Genomic DNA, 17,262 nt, shown 5'->3' with positions numbered 1-17,262 from the left:
CATATTGGACCAGACTTGCAAATCTCAAGTCCAGCCCTCCGCTATATGTTTGGAACACATGGTGAGTTAAATCTGTGGGTTCCAAACCTGCAGATAAACAGAGTGGACCTGTGCAGTTTATTTCATCTTCCTTTCCTCTCAAGACACCAAGGCTGCAATTCTATAGACACTTTCCTGAGAGTAAGTCCAATTGAACACAGTGGAACTTGCTTCTGAGTAGACATGCATTGGATTGCACTTAAGACTAGAATGTGGTCTCTTGCAAGTCCTAGCACTGGCATATTGGTAAATCCATTTTTGCTAGCAACAGATGAATTCCAATTGGATACATTGAGTATTTAAAAAATGTCTAGTGGCCTGTCTTTGGCACTCAAAGGCGGCTGACAAATTAAAATGTATCACTATATAACAATATATAAAGCATACCTCCACCAACAGCCTTGCAAGAACAGCTTAATTGACACACACAAAAGATTTTAAACAATTTTCCAACAATTTAATAATAGTACCATAAAGATTTTAAACAAAAACAGTGATAAAATGGTAAACAAAAACAGGAGCAAAAGCAAAATCCCTAAATGCACACTCTTCAGCCACTAGCCAAGTAAAAAGCTATTCTCCATAAAAAGGTTAAGTCCTGTTCCAATTAAGGTAGCACCAACCTGGTTACCTTGCTTCATAAGCAGAAGTCTTAATGCCAAAATATTCTTGTTATGCTTTGCTTTGTTGCAATGAGCCAGTTATCTGCTAGATGGCAGCATGTAAACTTGTACAGCCCTGTGCAGTTTTCACTTGAAAGTCATTCACCAGCCACTCCCAGCTCACTTGATAAAATCAAGAAACCACATCCTGGGCAAAGGTCTCCAGACCTCTGGCAGCCGAGGTAAGTTTTTTTTCCCTGTGGTATTCTCAGATTTTACTAATAATCTTGGGTTTGCAAAGCTGGTGAATGCCATGCACTTTTGTGCCTTTAGCCAAGTGGTTTGGAAGTCTCTCGGTGCCTTTGTTTTAGAGGAGGACAAGCACATTTTAAACAGAAAAATAGTTGGTGCACCAGCCATTGGGGGGGGGGGGAATATATCCTGGAGCAGATTTTTGTGCACGGAGGTTCAGCATGTAGATGCTGTAAATGCATAAACAGCACAGTGGGTCTGTAACCTGCATTTTCAAAGGGTACAGATTCCAAGTACAACTTCTGTGCACAAATGTGCATCAGTGCAGGAGTCACTGATAGGCCTTGCCTCTGTCATCAGGATTTTTCCACTCCATGTGTTGATTTTAAGAACAACAGCATGAGTTCATTAACTCACTGAGTTCCTCATTATCTGAGCATTGAATGGGCCACTGTACCCTGAGCTCACTCTGCACTTCTGCACTGAGCTGCAAGAAAATGTAAGTGCAAGATTATAGCTCTTTTGCTGCTATACTTGGTTCAACTTGTTCTCTACCACAGATGCAGATGTACTGTAGATAGCTGCTTAAATAATTCTTATCTGAAATATGTTTTGTATTCTAATCTAAAGGGACAAAATCTGGGAGGAAATTGCCTCAGTTTAGGCACTGTTTGCTTGTAAAAATATCTGGAGATAAAACTAAATCATTGCCAACAGAATTTATTATGCTGAACCAAAAGCATGTTTAACAATGTGTTAAACGTTGCCAGAAGTTATTTTTAAGGCTAATAAGTTAAGAAAGAGGCACATCTCTATGAAACACATCTCTGTTTTCACATCTCTGTGAAATAATTAAAAAATTAATGTATCTAAATCTAAACCATATTCTCTAATTCAGCACAATGTATGCTGTATGCAACTGATATACTGTTTCAGTAGATCTCACCTAAATGTGCATCTGAAATACATGGCATGCAAATGTATTCAGGTCTTAGTGTGCCTAACAGAACATTTCCTGCAGCTAGTTTGTTCCTCCCATGCTTGGCACCCATTAATCTGATGCCCCAATTCCTTTGAATTGCCCGCAGGTTGCGCGATGGGCCGCCTTGATGGAAAAGTAATAGTGCTTTCTGCTGCTGCACAAGGAATAGGCCGAGAAGTTGCTATAGTAAGTCTGGAAATATTTCTTGGCTCCTCTAGTGTCTTGTGCAACCACTTCTGCAAAGTGCAGTCACAGGAGGATTCAGGACCTAATGGTCGAGGTCCAAAGGCTGTCAGGGAAAAGGAAAGCAGGGCAAGAAGCGCATAAGGGGCACTCGCATTTCCAGCCCAAACTCCTAAGTAACCTCTAATGGGGCTCACCTTCCTCCAGCAGGCACTTTAGAAATGCCATGGTGGCAGGAGGAGCAAGATGGCTCTTTCCTCCACATGTGCAAACAAAGGAGGAAAGGTATAGCACTCTGAGATTGATCCTGGCCTGCTTCACATTTCCTGCTCTGACTTGAGGGTTTGTGTGAAAAAAGGAACGAGAAAAAGGAGGGATGCGGAACTGGATCCTACCTCAAGCAGCCCAATGGCTTCAAACGGTCCTGTACATAGCACTTTTAAACAAAGAGTTCTCAGAGTGGAATACAAAAGAAAGAAAGGAATGAATGAGATAGTTCCCTGTCCTAAAGAACACTCCATCTGAGAGAGACATAGGGAAATAACAGAAGAAGGGAACAGTGACAAACTTGAGACCAGGGGCTGTAGCTAATGCATTTGTCACAAGTGGCAGATAATTTTTAACACCCCCTCCACTATTTTTAACACCATCCTCCTCTATTTTGGGTTCATTCCTTCAGTACATTCATTCTTTCAATGAATGAAGACCAACAGGCCAGTGATATGGGCAGCCCTGTATGTTTTACTGTGTATGAATAGAATAGATCCTAACAGCCAGCAAGAAGGGAGAGTGGCCACCTGTGTTAGCAGCCCCTTTTGCACCTGGTGGACCACCACCCACCCACCCCATTGCTACACTACTGGTCGGGAAGGATATACAAATCACAGATTCAGAGCCATAACTACAGTACATGGATAAGGGTGGGGAAAAGGAGGTAACTCTCACCCTCTTGGCAACCTTCATCTAAATGGCGTCTTCTTGAGGCCATTTCAAGGTGGATTCACCAGGGCTGATACAAGCCCCATAGAAGCATCAACAGAAGCAGTCAACGAGGACATGGCTATGTCAACAGCTGCCAGAGATGAGAAGAGTAACAGGAGCTGTATTTCTTCCACCCAGGCCTGGGTGAGGAAGGCCCTCCCCAGCCCTGCACATGGGGAACTCTTGGCCCTAGAGTCCTTTTCTGCATAGGTGGGTATCTCCCCTAGCTATGGTGAGCTTTACTGATGCTTGTGATGGTTTGTTTTCCAAGGCTTTTGCAAAGGAAGGAGCTGATGTCATTGCAACAGACATTAATGAATCCAAACTCCGAGAACTGGAAGCATATCCCGGTATTCTTTCACTTATTTGTTTGAAAATAGTTGTGTTTTTTTTGCAGATTCTGTGATTTGAAAGGCAGAAAGCAGTATTATATGTTTTTATTCCAAGTTCTCATTTTTAGTAATTTAAACACTTTAAAAGAGAACTAGGTAAGTGATATAGTGTCAGCAGATGCACTGTATAATACAGACCACTGTATTATTTCTAACTGGAAAAGTAATCTCTTTAATTTCTGGAAATTGTCTTAAGCACCAAAATATGGTGTCTTGTGTTTTTATTTAGAAATGTTAAACACAAAATGTGTTTTGTGTTTCTATGTGTGTTTAAACCCTCCCCCCCCCCAAAAAGCACCTCTGCTTATTTGGGACCCAGGTTTCCTAGGGTCACATGAAAACAACCTATGCACTATGCAACCTGGAAGCAGATTGCAATCCTAGGCTTGCTTACTTGGGAGTAAATGTCATTGAATTTGGGGAAGATTTGCTTCCAAGGGATTGTGTGTAAGAGCTGTCTATAAAATTAGTCTTTAGATATCCAATCCTATACACACCTACCTGGACCCACTAAACACTTCTGAGCAGAAGTGCTTAGGGTTGCACTGGTGTGAAGGAGCTGCCACCATGTGAAGGACACTGGGATACCCCAGTCCTCATGTGCTTGCCTTTGCAAACTCCTTAGGTTCTATTGAGTCATCCAAGCCTTCCCTGAACACACAATACTCCAGGAATCAGAGTAAATATATTTTATTAATAACTGAGGTTAGTACATAGGTAGCTGTCACCCATAGCAGTGTGCTTCTCAAGGGCAGCTATATACATGTCAGTACACTCATGGCTACAAAAAAAGAAAACTAACTAGGACTATTCTACTCACATGCCTATGTACAAATTACATTGTTGCCAGTTCGATGTTCAGAGCAGCAGAGTTTCCCCTTATCCTATGCCGACCCAGAGCAAAGACCCAGCCCAAATTTATGGAATGGCCTGCCAATCATAATCCCTCAAATCTGCTGAATCATGCTTAGCCTGCTTATGCTATTGCACCAATTACATACCTTGCCCCGCTTTGACCATAGGACTAATCAAAACCTTGCAGGTATCCTTTGCCTGTGGTGTGATCTCATCTTTTGCACCTGTGTGTTATCTCCTGGCTCTGGTACTCTCCTGCTTGTTCCCAAGGCCATCTGGGTTTCTGGAGTTTTTCTGACTCTCTGCTTCAAAGTTAACTCTTAACACCTTCTCCAATCCATCATTCTGCCTAGCTATCTAGTCCCACTTCAAAAGACATTGCTTCCTTTCCCATGTTTTTACAACCCATTAGCATGTTAAGTACTTCTCCCTCAGTTACATTGTCATAACATGTCCCATCACCTTAATAATATTTCAGATATTCGCTTATAACTCCAATCGCCCCTTAAAATCCCATTCACCCCTTCACAACTGGAGCACTGTTTGTTGGGAAGCATCTCCCCTGGCAATTCCCGTTTTCCCCCAACCCCAGTGTTCCAAGGCTGCTAACTGAACCCTTTCCAAGCTCAGCCTGGCTTCAGAAAAGCCAAGGGTTTAAATGTTGGTAATAGTTTATTGTGTCATTAGTCATGTTCAGCCACAACAGCTTGATTGCAGTTCTTGATTGCAGGCAGCGGGTTGTGTTCAATTCTTTCTTGAACTGGAACCACATTGATTTGGACTGAGAAATTATTTGTAGTGATTCAGTGGGAGGTGCATGTGTGCAGCCTCTGTCTTATGTCATAATTGCTGGAGGCTAATGATGTACTTGAAGCATGACTTACTAGGAGGGTAGAGGGACTCAGTTAATGCCTCCTTCCATAGTTTGTGGTGTAGTCATGGTGCTGTTGCATTTAGATGACAAGATGATCATTTGCCTAGTCCATTGAAACTCTTCATCAGGAGGTGACTTTGATTCATTTCTTATGATGAGTAACCAAAACTGTCATCTAGACCAGCTTTAGGAAATGCATTGTGTCAATTCCAAAACCAAATTAACAACAGTGCTGTTTTGCTAAGCAGTACTGAAATGGAAACTGTACATCCCCTGGGAGCTGGGGATAAGAATAGGCCCTCAGTTTGGCTGTGCTCCTCGTAAGAGGCGACTAAACAGCCACCAGGTAGATGGGACTCGTTAACCTGGGAAGGCAGCTCATCTGAGATAAGAAAAACTCTGATCCCAAACCTCCACTGCTTTGTGGCTACATCCAGTTCAGGAAAAGGCTTCAGGAGTCAACCTCGAGCTAAATTCAGAGCCGGAGTCCCTGAGGCAGTTCATGGATGAACACAGTCACATTCTGGCAACTCCTGCGACGCCACTGGAACCAAGCATATTGGCTTCTGCCTTTCCATTGGACCATTTCAGTGACATGGAGAGGGGGGATTTGCTGCATGGGAAACAGTCTATCCTTCATATCTACTTTACCCAGGCTTCGCACACTGGAGAGGACACTCTGTTCCAGAACCACCATTCAGAGCGTGATACCATAGTCTTCTGAGACTGAAGGATGCCAACAGCTCAACTGAAACTATAAAAATTAGTTAATGAAAAAGATGAATTGTAGCAAGAAAAACCATATCTAGGCTTATGCTACAAGATGAACATATGAAGCTGCCTTTGACTGAATGAGACCATTGGTCTCTTGCTCTTGTGGTGCCTTCCCTTCTTCCTTTGCAGGGGATTTGGCAAGCTAATCTATCTTTGTCATGAGATAATACCATTGAATATTGCATCATGTCCATTAATATCCTTCATAGGCATTCGAGTGAGGGTGCTGGATGTCACCAACAAAGGACAAATTGAAAATCTGACCAAAGAAGTGAAGAGAATCGACGTTCTCTGTAATATTGCAGGGTAAAACATGATGATGATTTCACTGTCTTCCCTTGCCAAGTTACTCTGTCCCCCTCTTCCTTTTCCAATTGAGGGAGTGGGAGAAGGAGTGGGGGCCGTGGAGCCAGGTAGGCAAACACGTGAGCCTTCCCCCATTTGCTGCCTATTGTGCCCACTTCAGTTGGCCTCATGGACAAAGGCGTTCCTATAGCTACTCTTTGTCACCCCACTGTTAAATGCTCAGCATCCCTCCCTGGATACAGAGTTAGAAATTCTGAATTCCAAAGTTCTCAGAAATAATCCATCATATCTCTTCTATACCAGATTTGTCCATCATGGGACCGTTTTGGATTGTGAGGAAAAAGACTGGGACTTCACCATGAACATCAATGTCCGCAGCATGTATCTCATGATTAAAGCATTCCTTCCAAAGGCAAGGCCAACCTGCCTTCATTTCCATGAGTCTAATAGAGTCAGTGGCATCACTAGGGTTTACATCACCCGGTGCAGGATGCCAGCGTGTCACCCCCCCATGCAGTGGGTGGAGAAACACCTCAGGTGGTGGGCGTGGTGATGTACCATCACTCCGCCCCCACTAGTTTTTTTGTCTGTACCTTTTGATAGATCAAGATAGAACACATTCTGCATGAAATTACGCATCGATTGTTATATAACATGATGGTATTATTCCTCCAAACTGTGATTTTGGTCACTAGGGGTGTCACACACGCTCTCCCCTGGGTGTCAACTTACTAACACCTTATTGCAGCAGTTCTCAAACTTTTAGCACTGGGACCCACTTTTTAGAATGACAATCTGTCCAAGACCCACCAGAAGTGATGTCATGGTGGAAGTGACATCATCAGGCAAATTAAAATAATTAATTAAGTAAATAATTAAAGTAAAATAAATAATTAAATAAGCAGAAGCCAGCCCTGTTCCACCAAGTGAATTTCCTCTGTAGCCTGCCTGCAATTAGACCCTCCTCCAAAATCAGTAAGGTTTTCAGCCCTACCCAGTGCCCAGTTAAATTTAAGATCTTCTGTTTAAACCAGATCACTGTCAGGATCCACCTGGCTTTGCAAGTCTCAAAAAGTTCACCTTATCAGCTGAAGCCTCTGTTTTGATCCTTTTTAGTGGGGGGGGGGGGGGAGGTTGCCTTCTGGAGCATTTGTTGAGCTCCAGTTCCATCATATCAGGACCATTCTGGTGGCTTCACATTCCCCTTTGCCTGGCCTGACCACCAGCCAAGGCACGTTTGCCTACTTGTGAGTAAACACGACAGGCTTAGTTTCACTTTCCATAGGCTCAATACATTCCTCTGCTTGGAGGGAGGGACTTCCTTCTCAGGTGTTTTTGGGAGCTGTATTCATTGGATCAGGACCATTCTGCTGTTGTTGGATTCCTCTGAACCTGCCCTTTCCGATGGACTAAGGCAGTGGCTTTCAGGCTGGGGCGTCATGACTCCCCAGCCTGAGGGCCTGGCCTCTTTTCCCTTAAGAGGCGGGGACAACCAGGAGGCAGGGAGGAGGCAGTGGCGTGATGCTCAGGATCACGCTGCTCGGGGGTGCAGGGGCTTGAGTGCACTTACCTGAGCCTCCTGCAGCCTCCTGGGGGTGTGGGGAGCCCTGTGCGACCTTCTGCAAGGCTCCCCAGATCAGGGAAAGTGAAAGCGGAGCAATCGCACCCCGCTCCACTAAACCGGAAGTGGGACGTGATTACTCCACTTTCTTTTCTGATGGTGCTGCAGTGACTGGGATGCACTCACCAGTCCCTGCAGCAGCCATCCTGGGTTGTGGGAAGCCCAGCGTGAGCACCTGCAGGGAAAGGGAAAGTGAGAGTGAAGCGATCACGCTCCACTTCCGGTTTAGCGGAGCGGGGTGCAGTTGCTCCACTTTCACTTTCCCTGACCTGGGGAGCCCTGCAGGTGCTCACGCTGGGCTCCCCACACCCCAGGACGGCTGCTGCAGGGACTGGTTAGTGCATCCCAGTCCCTGCAGCCTCCTGAGTGATGCGATCCTGGGGGTTGCATCGCTGCCTTCCCCTATCCTTGCTGTCTCCCCCTCGCCCCCACAAAGATTTACTGCAGGTTTCAAACCCCCTGAGAGTTTGAAAACTGCAGGACTACGACAAGTTTGCCTACTTGCAAGTAAACATGCGATACGGCTCAGTTTCACTTTCCATAGGGCTCCATGCATTTTTTGTTCTCCAGTTGTTGGCCACAACTTTTGATAGAAAGGAGATATTTCACTCTGGTTTTTTGCATTGCATTCCGCTGGACATTCCACATTCAACGGTATATAACATGATGGTATTACTCCTAACACAGCGAATTTAGCGTGTCACCCCCCAGTGTGCATCACCCAATGCAGCCTGCGCCCCCTAGCTATGCCACTGAATAGAGTACTGATTGAAAAGATGCAGGGGGGTGGGCAGAAGAGAAACCAGATTAACAAATCACAATCAAGGACCCAGATTAAATAAATATTATAAAGATCCCATGTCTGATTATTTCCTTCTTTAGGGCCTAGTATTGTCTCTTAGGGCGCAATCCAAACCAATGTTCCAGCACTGAGGTAAGGGCAATGCAGCTCTGAAGTAAGGAACAAACATTCCCTTATCTTGAGGAGGCCTCCATGACTGCTCTCCACTGCAGCTATGTCAGAGCTGAAAAGTTGGTTAGGATTTGGACCTCAGTCAGTCTACCTGACCACTTAATTACCACCACTTATTTGCTGTGTGGGACCCACTAACTCTTAGCCAAGCAGTCCCAGTGTCTGCCTGAGGGCTCTCAAGGGCCAAACCCTGTTCTCTCACATATGTGTCCACATGCTGCCACCCCTCAGAGCTCCTCATTTGGTGCCATCAGGCCACTGAAAGACAGCTGGTCTCTCTGCGCACCTTGTCTCAGTGCCCTGGCAAATTGAGACAGGAATTTCCATACTGCCCCTTGTTTTAGTTTCCTGGGCACAGAAGAAGATAAAAAGTGGCCAGCAGTTTTAGAATCTACCTTGTCCCGGAGGAGCACATGAAGCCATTAGGTTTAATGTAATACTAGCATAGCAGATAGCCATGCTAGGTGTTTGATTGCTGGCACAGAGGTCTACTGTGGGATTTAGAACTGTAGCATATGGGACATGCCTTTTCTTTTAAATTTAATATTTATAATCCTCCTGTGATCCTCCATATATTAGAAGTTTAAGGTAGTTAAAAACAGCACATTTTCCAGATTAACTTGAAACTTCAGAATAATGTGTGAAGCAAAGATTCCATTCTGTTTTATTAAAAATTATACTGTACTTATTATTTATACTGTGTATATACAGTAATATCTGTATATTTCTGATTCTGAACTGCCTTGAGAGCATTTGTGGAGGCTGGAAAGTGACATTGAAACCCTCAGAATGAGGCAGTATAGACATGTGAGGCATCACAACATTTTGCCCTTGTGTGTGTTTGTGTCTTTTTGTTTTATAGATGCTTGAGCAGAAATCTGGTAACATTATCAACATGTCTTCAGTGGCATCCAGCATCAAAGGTCAGTAGCTTTTTAAGCCTGGTTGTAGCATTGCATTGTTCTTAAGGTAAGCATCGCACTTAAGCATCACAGGACACTCCCCTGATTGAGCCCAGCATGTGTTCCCTGATTATCATAGGGTTGGATCCATTTGACTTCCTGCCCAGGAGGAAGTTGTTATCCCTGTCTTCCTAGACTACCATCCTTTGCTTCCTTTTAAGGGAACTCCTAGAGATATGGGGTCTCTCCATTCATCCAAAAGGGAGGTTTCCCCAAAGCCAAAGACTCCTTCTGTCTGGCTTTCCCTGGCCTTGGGTGGTGGCAGTTAAACCCAATTTTGGAACTGGATGAATCAGAATTTGGTGCCAGTTAGATGCTGCACTCTGCATCTAATTCTCAATGGGCCTATAATACAGGAAAGAAAAATGGTGTGTTGCAACATGATTTGGTTTCCTTGTTGCTCTAAAGTGGGGGTCTCCAAACCCCAGCCCGGGGGCCAGATGCGGCCCACGGCAAGCCTCTATCCGGCCCGTGGCCAGCCTCTTGTCCCCTGAAAGCCTCTGGCCCACTTGGCCAGAATATGATTGGAGCTCTGCTCTGGTTGCATTCGGAGGGTGTTCTAAGGGCCAGAGAGGTTGAATGAATGAGCCCATTCATCCATTTATTCACTCAGCTAAGTTCCAGCTCTAATTTATTTATATAAATTTTATATTTAAATTTTTTTCTGGCCCTCTACACCATATTTGATGCGGCCCTCTGGCCAACAAGTTTGGAGACCCCTGCTCTAAAGCAAGGTATCAAACAGCCAGTGGAATCTCTTTATCCAGCCCATGTGATAATTGGATTCACCGAGCTCCACTTTTCAGCACCACCACTTCTGCCAAAGCTATGAGAGGAAGAGGCAGAAGGGGGGCCTCAGAAGGCAAGCAACTCTACAGGGAAAGGCGCAGTTCATAAAGGGTGAGAGAGGGAGATACTGCCAAGGTGCTGGGAGAACCCAATTATCAGGCTGCCCTTTCAGTAACACTGCTTTTGACAAGGTGTCACTTCACAGAGCACCTTTTTGCTGCTGATCTGTGAAATGATGCCTCAGTGGAAGCAGCACTGCTGAAAGGGTGGCCCACATGACAACTGGGCTCTCCATGTATTGAAAATCCTATCAAAATTTGCACATTTTCTCTTCTGCCATTTGCAGCTAGTGAGGTCCTACATGAGAACAATGATGTCACTTCCTGCTTGATTATATTGCTTTCAGCCTCAATAGGTGTCATGGATGCTATTTGGGCTGTGGATGAAACACTGGTCTAAACATTCTTTCTCTTGCAGGAACTGTTAATAGATGTGTTTATGGTACCTCAAAGGCAGCAGTTATTGGTCTCACCAAGTCTGTAGCTGCTGACTTTATTGAAAAAGGCATCAGATGCAACTGTGTCTGTCCTGGTAAGAAATGCTATACAATCTTTGTTGTGACTAATTCAGAGAGAGCCTAATTTGGCAGCTCAAGGATGAAAGCCACCCTGATGATGATTATAGTGATGATGATGACAAAGAATATTTATATACCACTTTTCAACAAAAGTAGTTAAAGTGGTTTACATAATTAAATAAACAATAAATAGATAATACATTATTTACTTCTCTTAAGCTGTGATTCAGATAAATCAAAAGATAATTTCTTTTGTGTGGCTATGGACAGTGATGTCACTGGGGGGATTCAAAGGGTATGGAGCACATTGGATGACACCCACAAGTTGGGCGAGTGTGAGTGTGTGTATGTGTGTGTGTGTGTGTGTGTGTGTGTGAGAGAGAGAGAGAGAGAGAGAGAGAGAGAGAGACGAATAGTGGCCAAAATTGTTGAAATCATGGTATTTTCAAATAATACCATCATGTTATATATCACACAATGGCTAATTTAATGTAGAATGCAATGAAACAAACTGAGTTGAAATATCTGCATTCTATCAAAAGGTAAGCTAAATAACCTGAAAAGAAAAACACAGCTGCCTTATGTAACAAAAAGTGGATTTCTATAACACAAGACTGATCAATGAGGCGGATTGTTCTGAGAGCCAATAAGGTGTTGTATGACACAGCAGTGAAACAATAAGGTTTTAGTATGAGTCAGCTCTCTTTTCCATGCACAAGAGTGTTGTGTCAGTGTCATCAAGGCACTGGTTTTTTGTTCGTAAGTGATTTGTTGGGTGACCTGTAGTGTTATATAGTAGAACAAATGAAGTGAATGGGGTTACACCAACCATAGCGATGCCACTGCATTTAGGCTGTGCGTATGATATTGTAATTTATTTTATATGGTCTGGTATGGGAGGAGGTCCATCATGGGTGTGATGCAATGAGCTCTTGAACCGAGTGACACAAACCGAAATGATGCCCCTGGCTATGGAAGCAAGTCAAGGCAGTTCAGGTCAGGACTGCCAATGTATTTTTAGGTGATGATTCCTGTATATTTAATACTTGTGTGGAGAAGGGGATTTACTGCAGAGCCTTTAAGAAGTTGCCTCTCTCTCCTAAAGCAAGTGAATACTCTTTGAGCCTCAGATCAAGAACAACAGGTTGAAGCTATGAGCCCTAAACTGAATGGAAATTTCCCATCTGTGGAAGTTAATTCAAGCCTTTATTTTCAGGGATGAACTAGGGTCATAGGGGGGAGTTGTAGTAAATATATATGCACAGGCACTAAAGTTTAATATGTCTTAGCATATTTGGCATCAAGGACAGTCAGGCAAACCTGCGCAGTTGGGCCCACTCAACTGCCCTTGAAAATATGTTGGGTCATTGAACTCTGTGCCTGTGAGCAGCAGAATGCTAGGAAGGAGAATCTTATCTAGGAATGTGTTTGCGGTGAAGCTAGAACTAGCTAGTAGACAGCCAATATGAAAGGTAGCATCCTTGTGGAAATTTCCCAACTATGCAACCTTATATCATGTGTTTTGAGACTTAATAAAAAGCTGGGTCAGGAGCCAGGAGGGAGCACTTGACTTCTCCCTTGATTTCATTCTTGCTCCTGCTTTCAGCACTTTTAACCTCTCTGAAACCTGTGTCTGTTGTCTAATTCTTGCTATGGCTCTTCTGCCACACCAACGCAGCATCTCAGGCTGCTCCTCAAGTAGCACCAAAATGCTACAGGGAGTCACAGCTAGGAGACAACTGTTGCCCAGAAAAGGAAATTCTATCTCAACCATACAGAGAGGCATGAAAGGGTTCTTGTTTAGGAAGGTTCAGTGGCCATTCTGGGTGGGCAGAGCCAGCCAAGGACCTGCAAAATTATGATTGCTCTGACATACTGAGTGAGGATCATCTATGCCAAAAAGTTCCCCTAAAGTTCAGCCTGTTCAGTCTCTGACTGTTCAGCTCATATTGTGGTACTGGCAGACCACTTGCGGCCCCTGGGGACTCCCAATCCGGCCCTCAGGGAGCCCCCAGTCTCCAATGAGCCTCTGGCCCTCCAGAGACTTGCTAGAGCCCGTGCTGCCCCGACGCAACCGCTCTCAGTGTGAGGGCAACTGTCCTCTCTGTTCATAAGCTGTGGGACAAGGGCTCCCTCCACTACTTGCTGCTTCATGTCTGTGAGGCAGCAGCAGCAGTGAAGAAAAGGCCGGTCTTGCTTTGTGCAAGGCCTTTTATAGGCCCTGAGCTATTTCAGGACCTTCATTCACTCATATAAGTTCCATCTCTAATATATTCATTTATGTACATTTATTCAAATTTAACTGTAAATTCCTTTCTTTTCCTGACCCCTGACACGGTGTCAGAGAAATGATGTGGCCCTCCTGCCAAAAACTTTGGACACCCCTAGTTTAGAATACAATTTAGGCAGGCCAGGCAGACAGAAAACAACACAGACTAAGCTCCTAGTTAAACATCATCAAACCTCACCTTGGGACGTGCACAGACTGGTGGAACACCATTCCTCAGCACGGCCAGCCGTCATGTTAAGTCTAGAAATGGGAGACAAGCACACACACCCCGCAAGGCACCTTTTATACCTTTAGCACACCTTCTCAGGGGTTCCCAAAAATCAGGGGCCCCAAAGTTATGATGCAACTTACTCTTCTGCCTTTTGACTGGTGAACACAGCTGAACCCAGTTCTTAATTAATGGTCCCAGTACTTCTGACCTTGAAGAGGCCACAATTATCTCATAATCCAGGTTCCACTCACCAGCTTTTGCTCCCTGGCACCTGACAGAAGGGTTGTAACAAGCCAATAACCCAGATGCTTTCCCATCAAATTTACAGCTTTCCTTGTCAGTAGGGAAGACACCAGCCTGCTGTTCAAGATGGAAACCAGGGTACCACAAAATCAAGTTCTAAATTCTTTATAGCCATAGTACCATGGATAAGAGCCAGCTTTTCAAGCAGTGGTACTTTATACTGTATGGTGGGGCTGCTTAGGCCCACAGTCATGCAATCACATGACATTGTTCTACCTGACGAGACCCCACCAGAAGTATGGCGGCAGTGCACCAGTGACAAGGTGTGGCTGTGTGGCGGCCTAGCCCTTCAAAAGAGGCACAGGATGAACAAGAAGGGTGCAGCGTGGAGGAGCGTCATCTCTGGTTGCAGTGGTACTCAAAAAAGTGATACTTGTGAAACAAAACAAAACTAGTGGTTGCTGACACTTGAATATTTTTCTAGGCACTATTGAGACGCCTTCTCTACGTGAGAGAATCCAGGCACAACCTAATCCAGATCAGGTGGGTAAGCTATATCAGTCTTGGAAAGAATGGGTACTGCAGAAATTTCCAGCAGTGTGCTAGTTCTCTAAGGTTTACTGTAAATCTGCTTTTTTTAACATGAAAGTGCTCTCATAGGGAGAAAACATAATAAAAACTGCAGAATGACAGCCTCTACCTATTTCACAGCATGTCACTGCAGAAGTGTCTTTTTGACAAATGTATTCATTGCCATTTCAGTCCCACTGATTGGTAGGGATGAGGGCCTTTTGTGTGCTGACATTTTTTAAAAAAATGCAATTTATCTCCATTGAGGCCAGATGTTTCTCTTTTATCGTTCCTGTCAACAATTAGATGTTTCAGTTTGTTTTCTTGTTTTATTTTTCTTATTTTATGTAATTGCTAAGAAAATTCTAGACTGCTTTGCAGCCCCATACCACTTTCAAGGTGGTATTCAAACATAATAAAATACCATTAGAATCTATCAGGAACAGAAATAATGTGGCTTCCACCTGATGCCATAATTATGACCCAATCCTAATAAGGGCTTGGGTTCCTGGAATGAGCTGGAACTGGCAACTTAAGGGCCTTTACAGCTGTCGCAAAGCACAACATGCAATTCCACGTGATCTGGCTACCTTTGCAAGTGGGCAAGAAAAATGGCCCAGAGGCATTCCAGAGCAGTAGCTAAGGGCTCAGCATCCTGGAGTATCTATTGTGGATGTTGCCTGCTGAGCTTGACTCGGTAGTGCCTCCCTCCCCTTATCTTCTTGGTGCAGCAAAATTTTCTCTCTTGCAATAGCAGAAATAACACTGGCATCACCACACCATGTCAGGGAGTACTGTGGGGCCAACTCTTTTGCAATAACACATGAAAGAAAAGTCTGCCATTAACCCAGGTAAAAGGAAGGGGTCTATCAGAAGGCTCTGTACTTGAGAACTTCTAAGCATAAACCAGAAACATATAAAGTCAAGTTTGTACACGGCAGTATTGTCTACAATATGGCTTGATCAGCAAAAAATGTAATCCTGCTGGTTATTTTCAATGTGGTGATATTTTTTTTATGTTGCACTCTGCATCACAAGCATACCTGTCAAAATAATCAGAAACAGCCCTGCAGTGCAGTTAGGACTGACACAATGAATTTTTTTTTTAATCCCCAGGCACTGAAAGACTTTCTGGCAAGGCAAAAGATGGGTAGGCTTGGGACAGCTGAAGAAGTAGCCCACATCTTTGTATATCTGGCTTCTGATGAAGTAAGTGACTTTTGAACAGCTACACCATGTCGTGTGGAATGGCTCTTTTTAGCTTTTAATACCAGCAGGTTGGGCTGTGTGTGCTTATGCTGCATCCTTAATTTGAAATGAGCACTGTGAGTGGGGGAAGTCTTTAGCCCTGTGTTGTAATTTCTCAATTGCTACTTAAGACCATGTCATGTGTCTCTACTGGTGAAACTTTCTTAAATTCTTCCTCCTGCTGCCTGCCCAATGGACAAAGTAGGCAATTCAGTAAACATGAAAATGGAATCTTGTTATACTCCTATCAGAAAGTGAAGGCTCTGGGCTATGCCTGAGGCTCAATCTTGGCTTTGTATGAACACAAATAGGATGTTGTGGACACAACAGGTGATTCAGCACTTTTATTTCCCATTGTAAACTGCATCAGCCAAAATGGATCACTACACAGTAGCAGTAACACGTGAGGCGAAATGTTTTGCAGAACATATAAACCCATTTTTCTAAGAAATACATTAGAAAACACATGGGGGGGTAGAAATTGTAACTCCCAATGGTCAGTGTATTTTCAAGGCTTGAAATGGGGTAAGAAGATTCTGCTGAACAGGCCACTATCAAACTGACATGCTAAAATGTTACTGTTATCTATAGCCTGCATGCTGTGTACCATCTCCATTTTGCTATATGGAGCCCAATGAAAATCAGCTGAAACTGACCATTGACCATGGAATTCCTTCTGTGTTTGGGTAAAAATTCTGTCACTGCTCAGAGACATTTTTAATTAATAGATCTGCTATAGTTCCTGGATCCCAGTCTGTGATCACAATAATGCATCCTCACAATAATGCGTCCGTTCAGCCATAAGTGTATTTAGAATTAAATTAATACCTGAAATGTTTAGTGGTGTGACTAATTTATGTTTTACTCCCTCATGACCTGAATATTTTATTCATGGTTCTTTCAGTCTGCATATGTGACTGGCACTGAATTCATCATTGATGGTGGCTGGAGACTGTAACTTGATGCCAGAGGATATCGTGCATAGATGGAGAAGTATTCTCCCAAGAAGAGGAAGATGAAGCTGCTTTCACTCTATCAATCATAGTCTGCTTCCTTCTTAATGATTTAAAGGGAAATCCAATTGTCTTCACTCCCTTCTTGTTATATCTGGACTCTTCTGTGGCTGTGCAAATGTCTGCACAGTTATGTAACTAGTGAAGTCAGAGCTAGCTTGGAACAATGCAGAATTTATATCTGCTCCACCACTACCTGTCATACAGCTGTCAAATGCATTGGATCAAGATTTGCCCCTTCTCTATCCATTGTCCAGAATGATTCCATCTCTAATTCTGTTCAATAAAAGCATTCACTTTATCACACCACTTGTGCCTTTAATGGGGTTAGCAGACTGGGATCTATCTCCAGCTCCACCCCAGTTTTTATACACTGTAGCTGGTTATGGGAGGGAGGAAGGCCTAAGCATTTCTCTGCTGTTAGGGTTCAGCCCCTGCAAACTCCTCCACCCTCTGGCCACACAAATTCCAACAAAGTGAACAGCCCCCCCCCCCCCAATTGCTGTTAAGATGAACCATGCAGTC

General features: G+C 43.9%; 1 protein-coding gene across 1 annotated transcript; it reads left to right on the top strand.

Annotated features, from left to right (window-relative positions):
• Positions 1–818: 818 nt before the first annotated feature.
• BDH2 (3-hydroxybutyrate dehydrogenase 2) lies at positions 819–17,043 on the top strand. Its single transcript, XM_066632156.1, has 10 exons — positions 819–883; positions 1,982–2,061; positions 3,311–3,389; positions 6,144–6,240; positions 6,544–6,652; positions 9,697–9,757; positions 11,063–11,176; positions 14,391–14,449; positions 15,593–15,685; positions 16,629–17,043. The coding sequence occupies exons 2-10, from the start codon at positions 1,990–1,992 to the stop codon at positions 16,680–16,682; spliced, it is 738 nt and encodes a 245-aa protein (XP_066488253.1). The 5' UTR covers positions 819–883; positions 1,982–1,989; the 3' UTR covers positions 16,683–17,043.
• The last annotated feature ends 219 nt before the right edge of the window (positions 17,044–17,262 follow it).

Source organism: Tiliqua scincoides, chromosome 6 (assembly GCF_035046505.1).
Source record: "Tiliqua scincoides isolate rTilSci1 chromosome 6, rTilSci1.hap2, whole genome shotgun sequence".
Lineage (NCBI taxonomy): Eukaryota > Metazoa > Chordata > Lepidosauria > Squamata > Scincidae > Tiliqua > Tiliqua scincoides.
Note: the sequence above shows the minus strand (reverse complement) of the source record. Positions and strands in the feature narration are given on the sequence as shown.

Bases quoted from the DNA above. Each gene is read 5' to 3' on its own strand.
- BDH2 (XM_066632156.1), top strand. From the start codon at position 1,990: ATGGGCCGCCTTGATGGAAAAGTAATAGTGCTTTCTGCTGCTGCACAA. The intron at 6,653-9,696 runs GCAAGGCCAACC...TTTGTTTTATAG, and splicing joins TTAAAGCATTCCTTCCAAAG to ATGCTTGAGCAGAAATCTGG. The intron at 9,758-11,062 runs GTCAGTAGCTTT...TTTCTCTTGCAG, and splicing joins AGTGGCATCCAGCATCAAAG to GAACTGTTAATAGATGTGTT.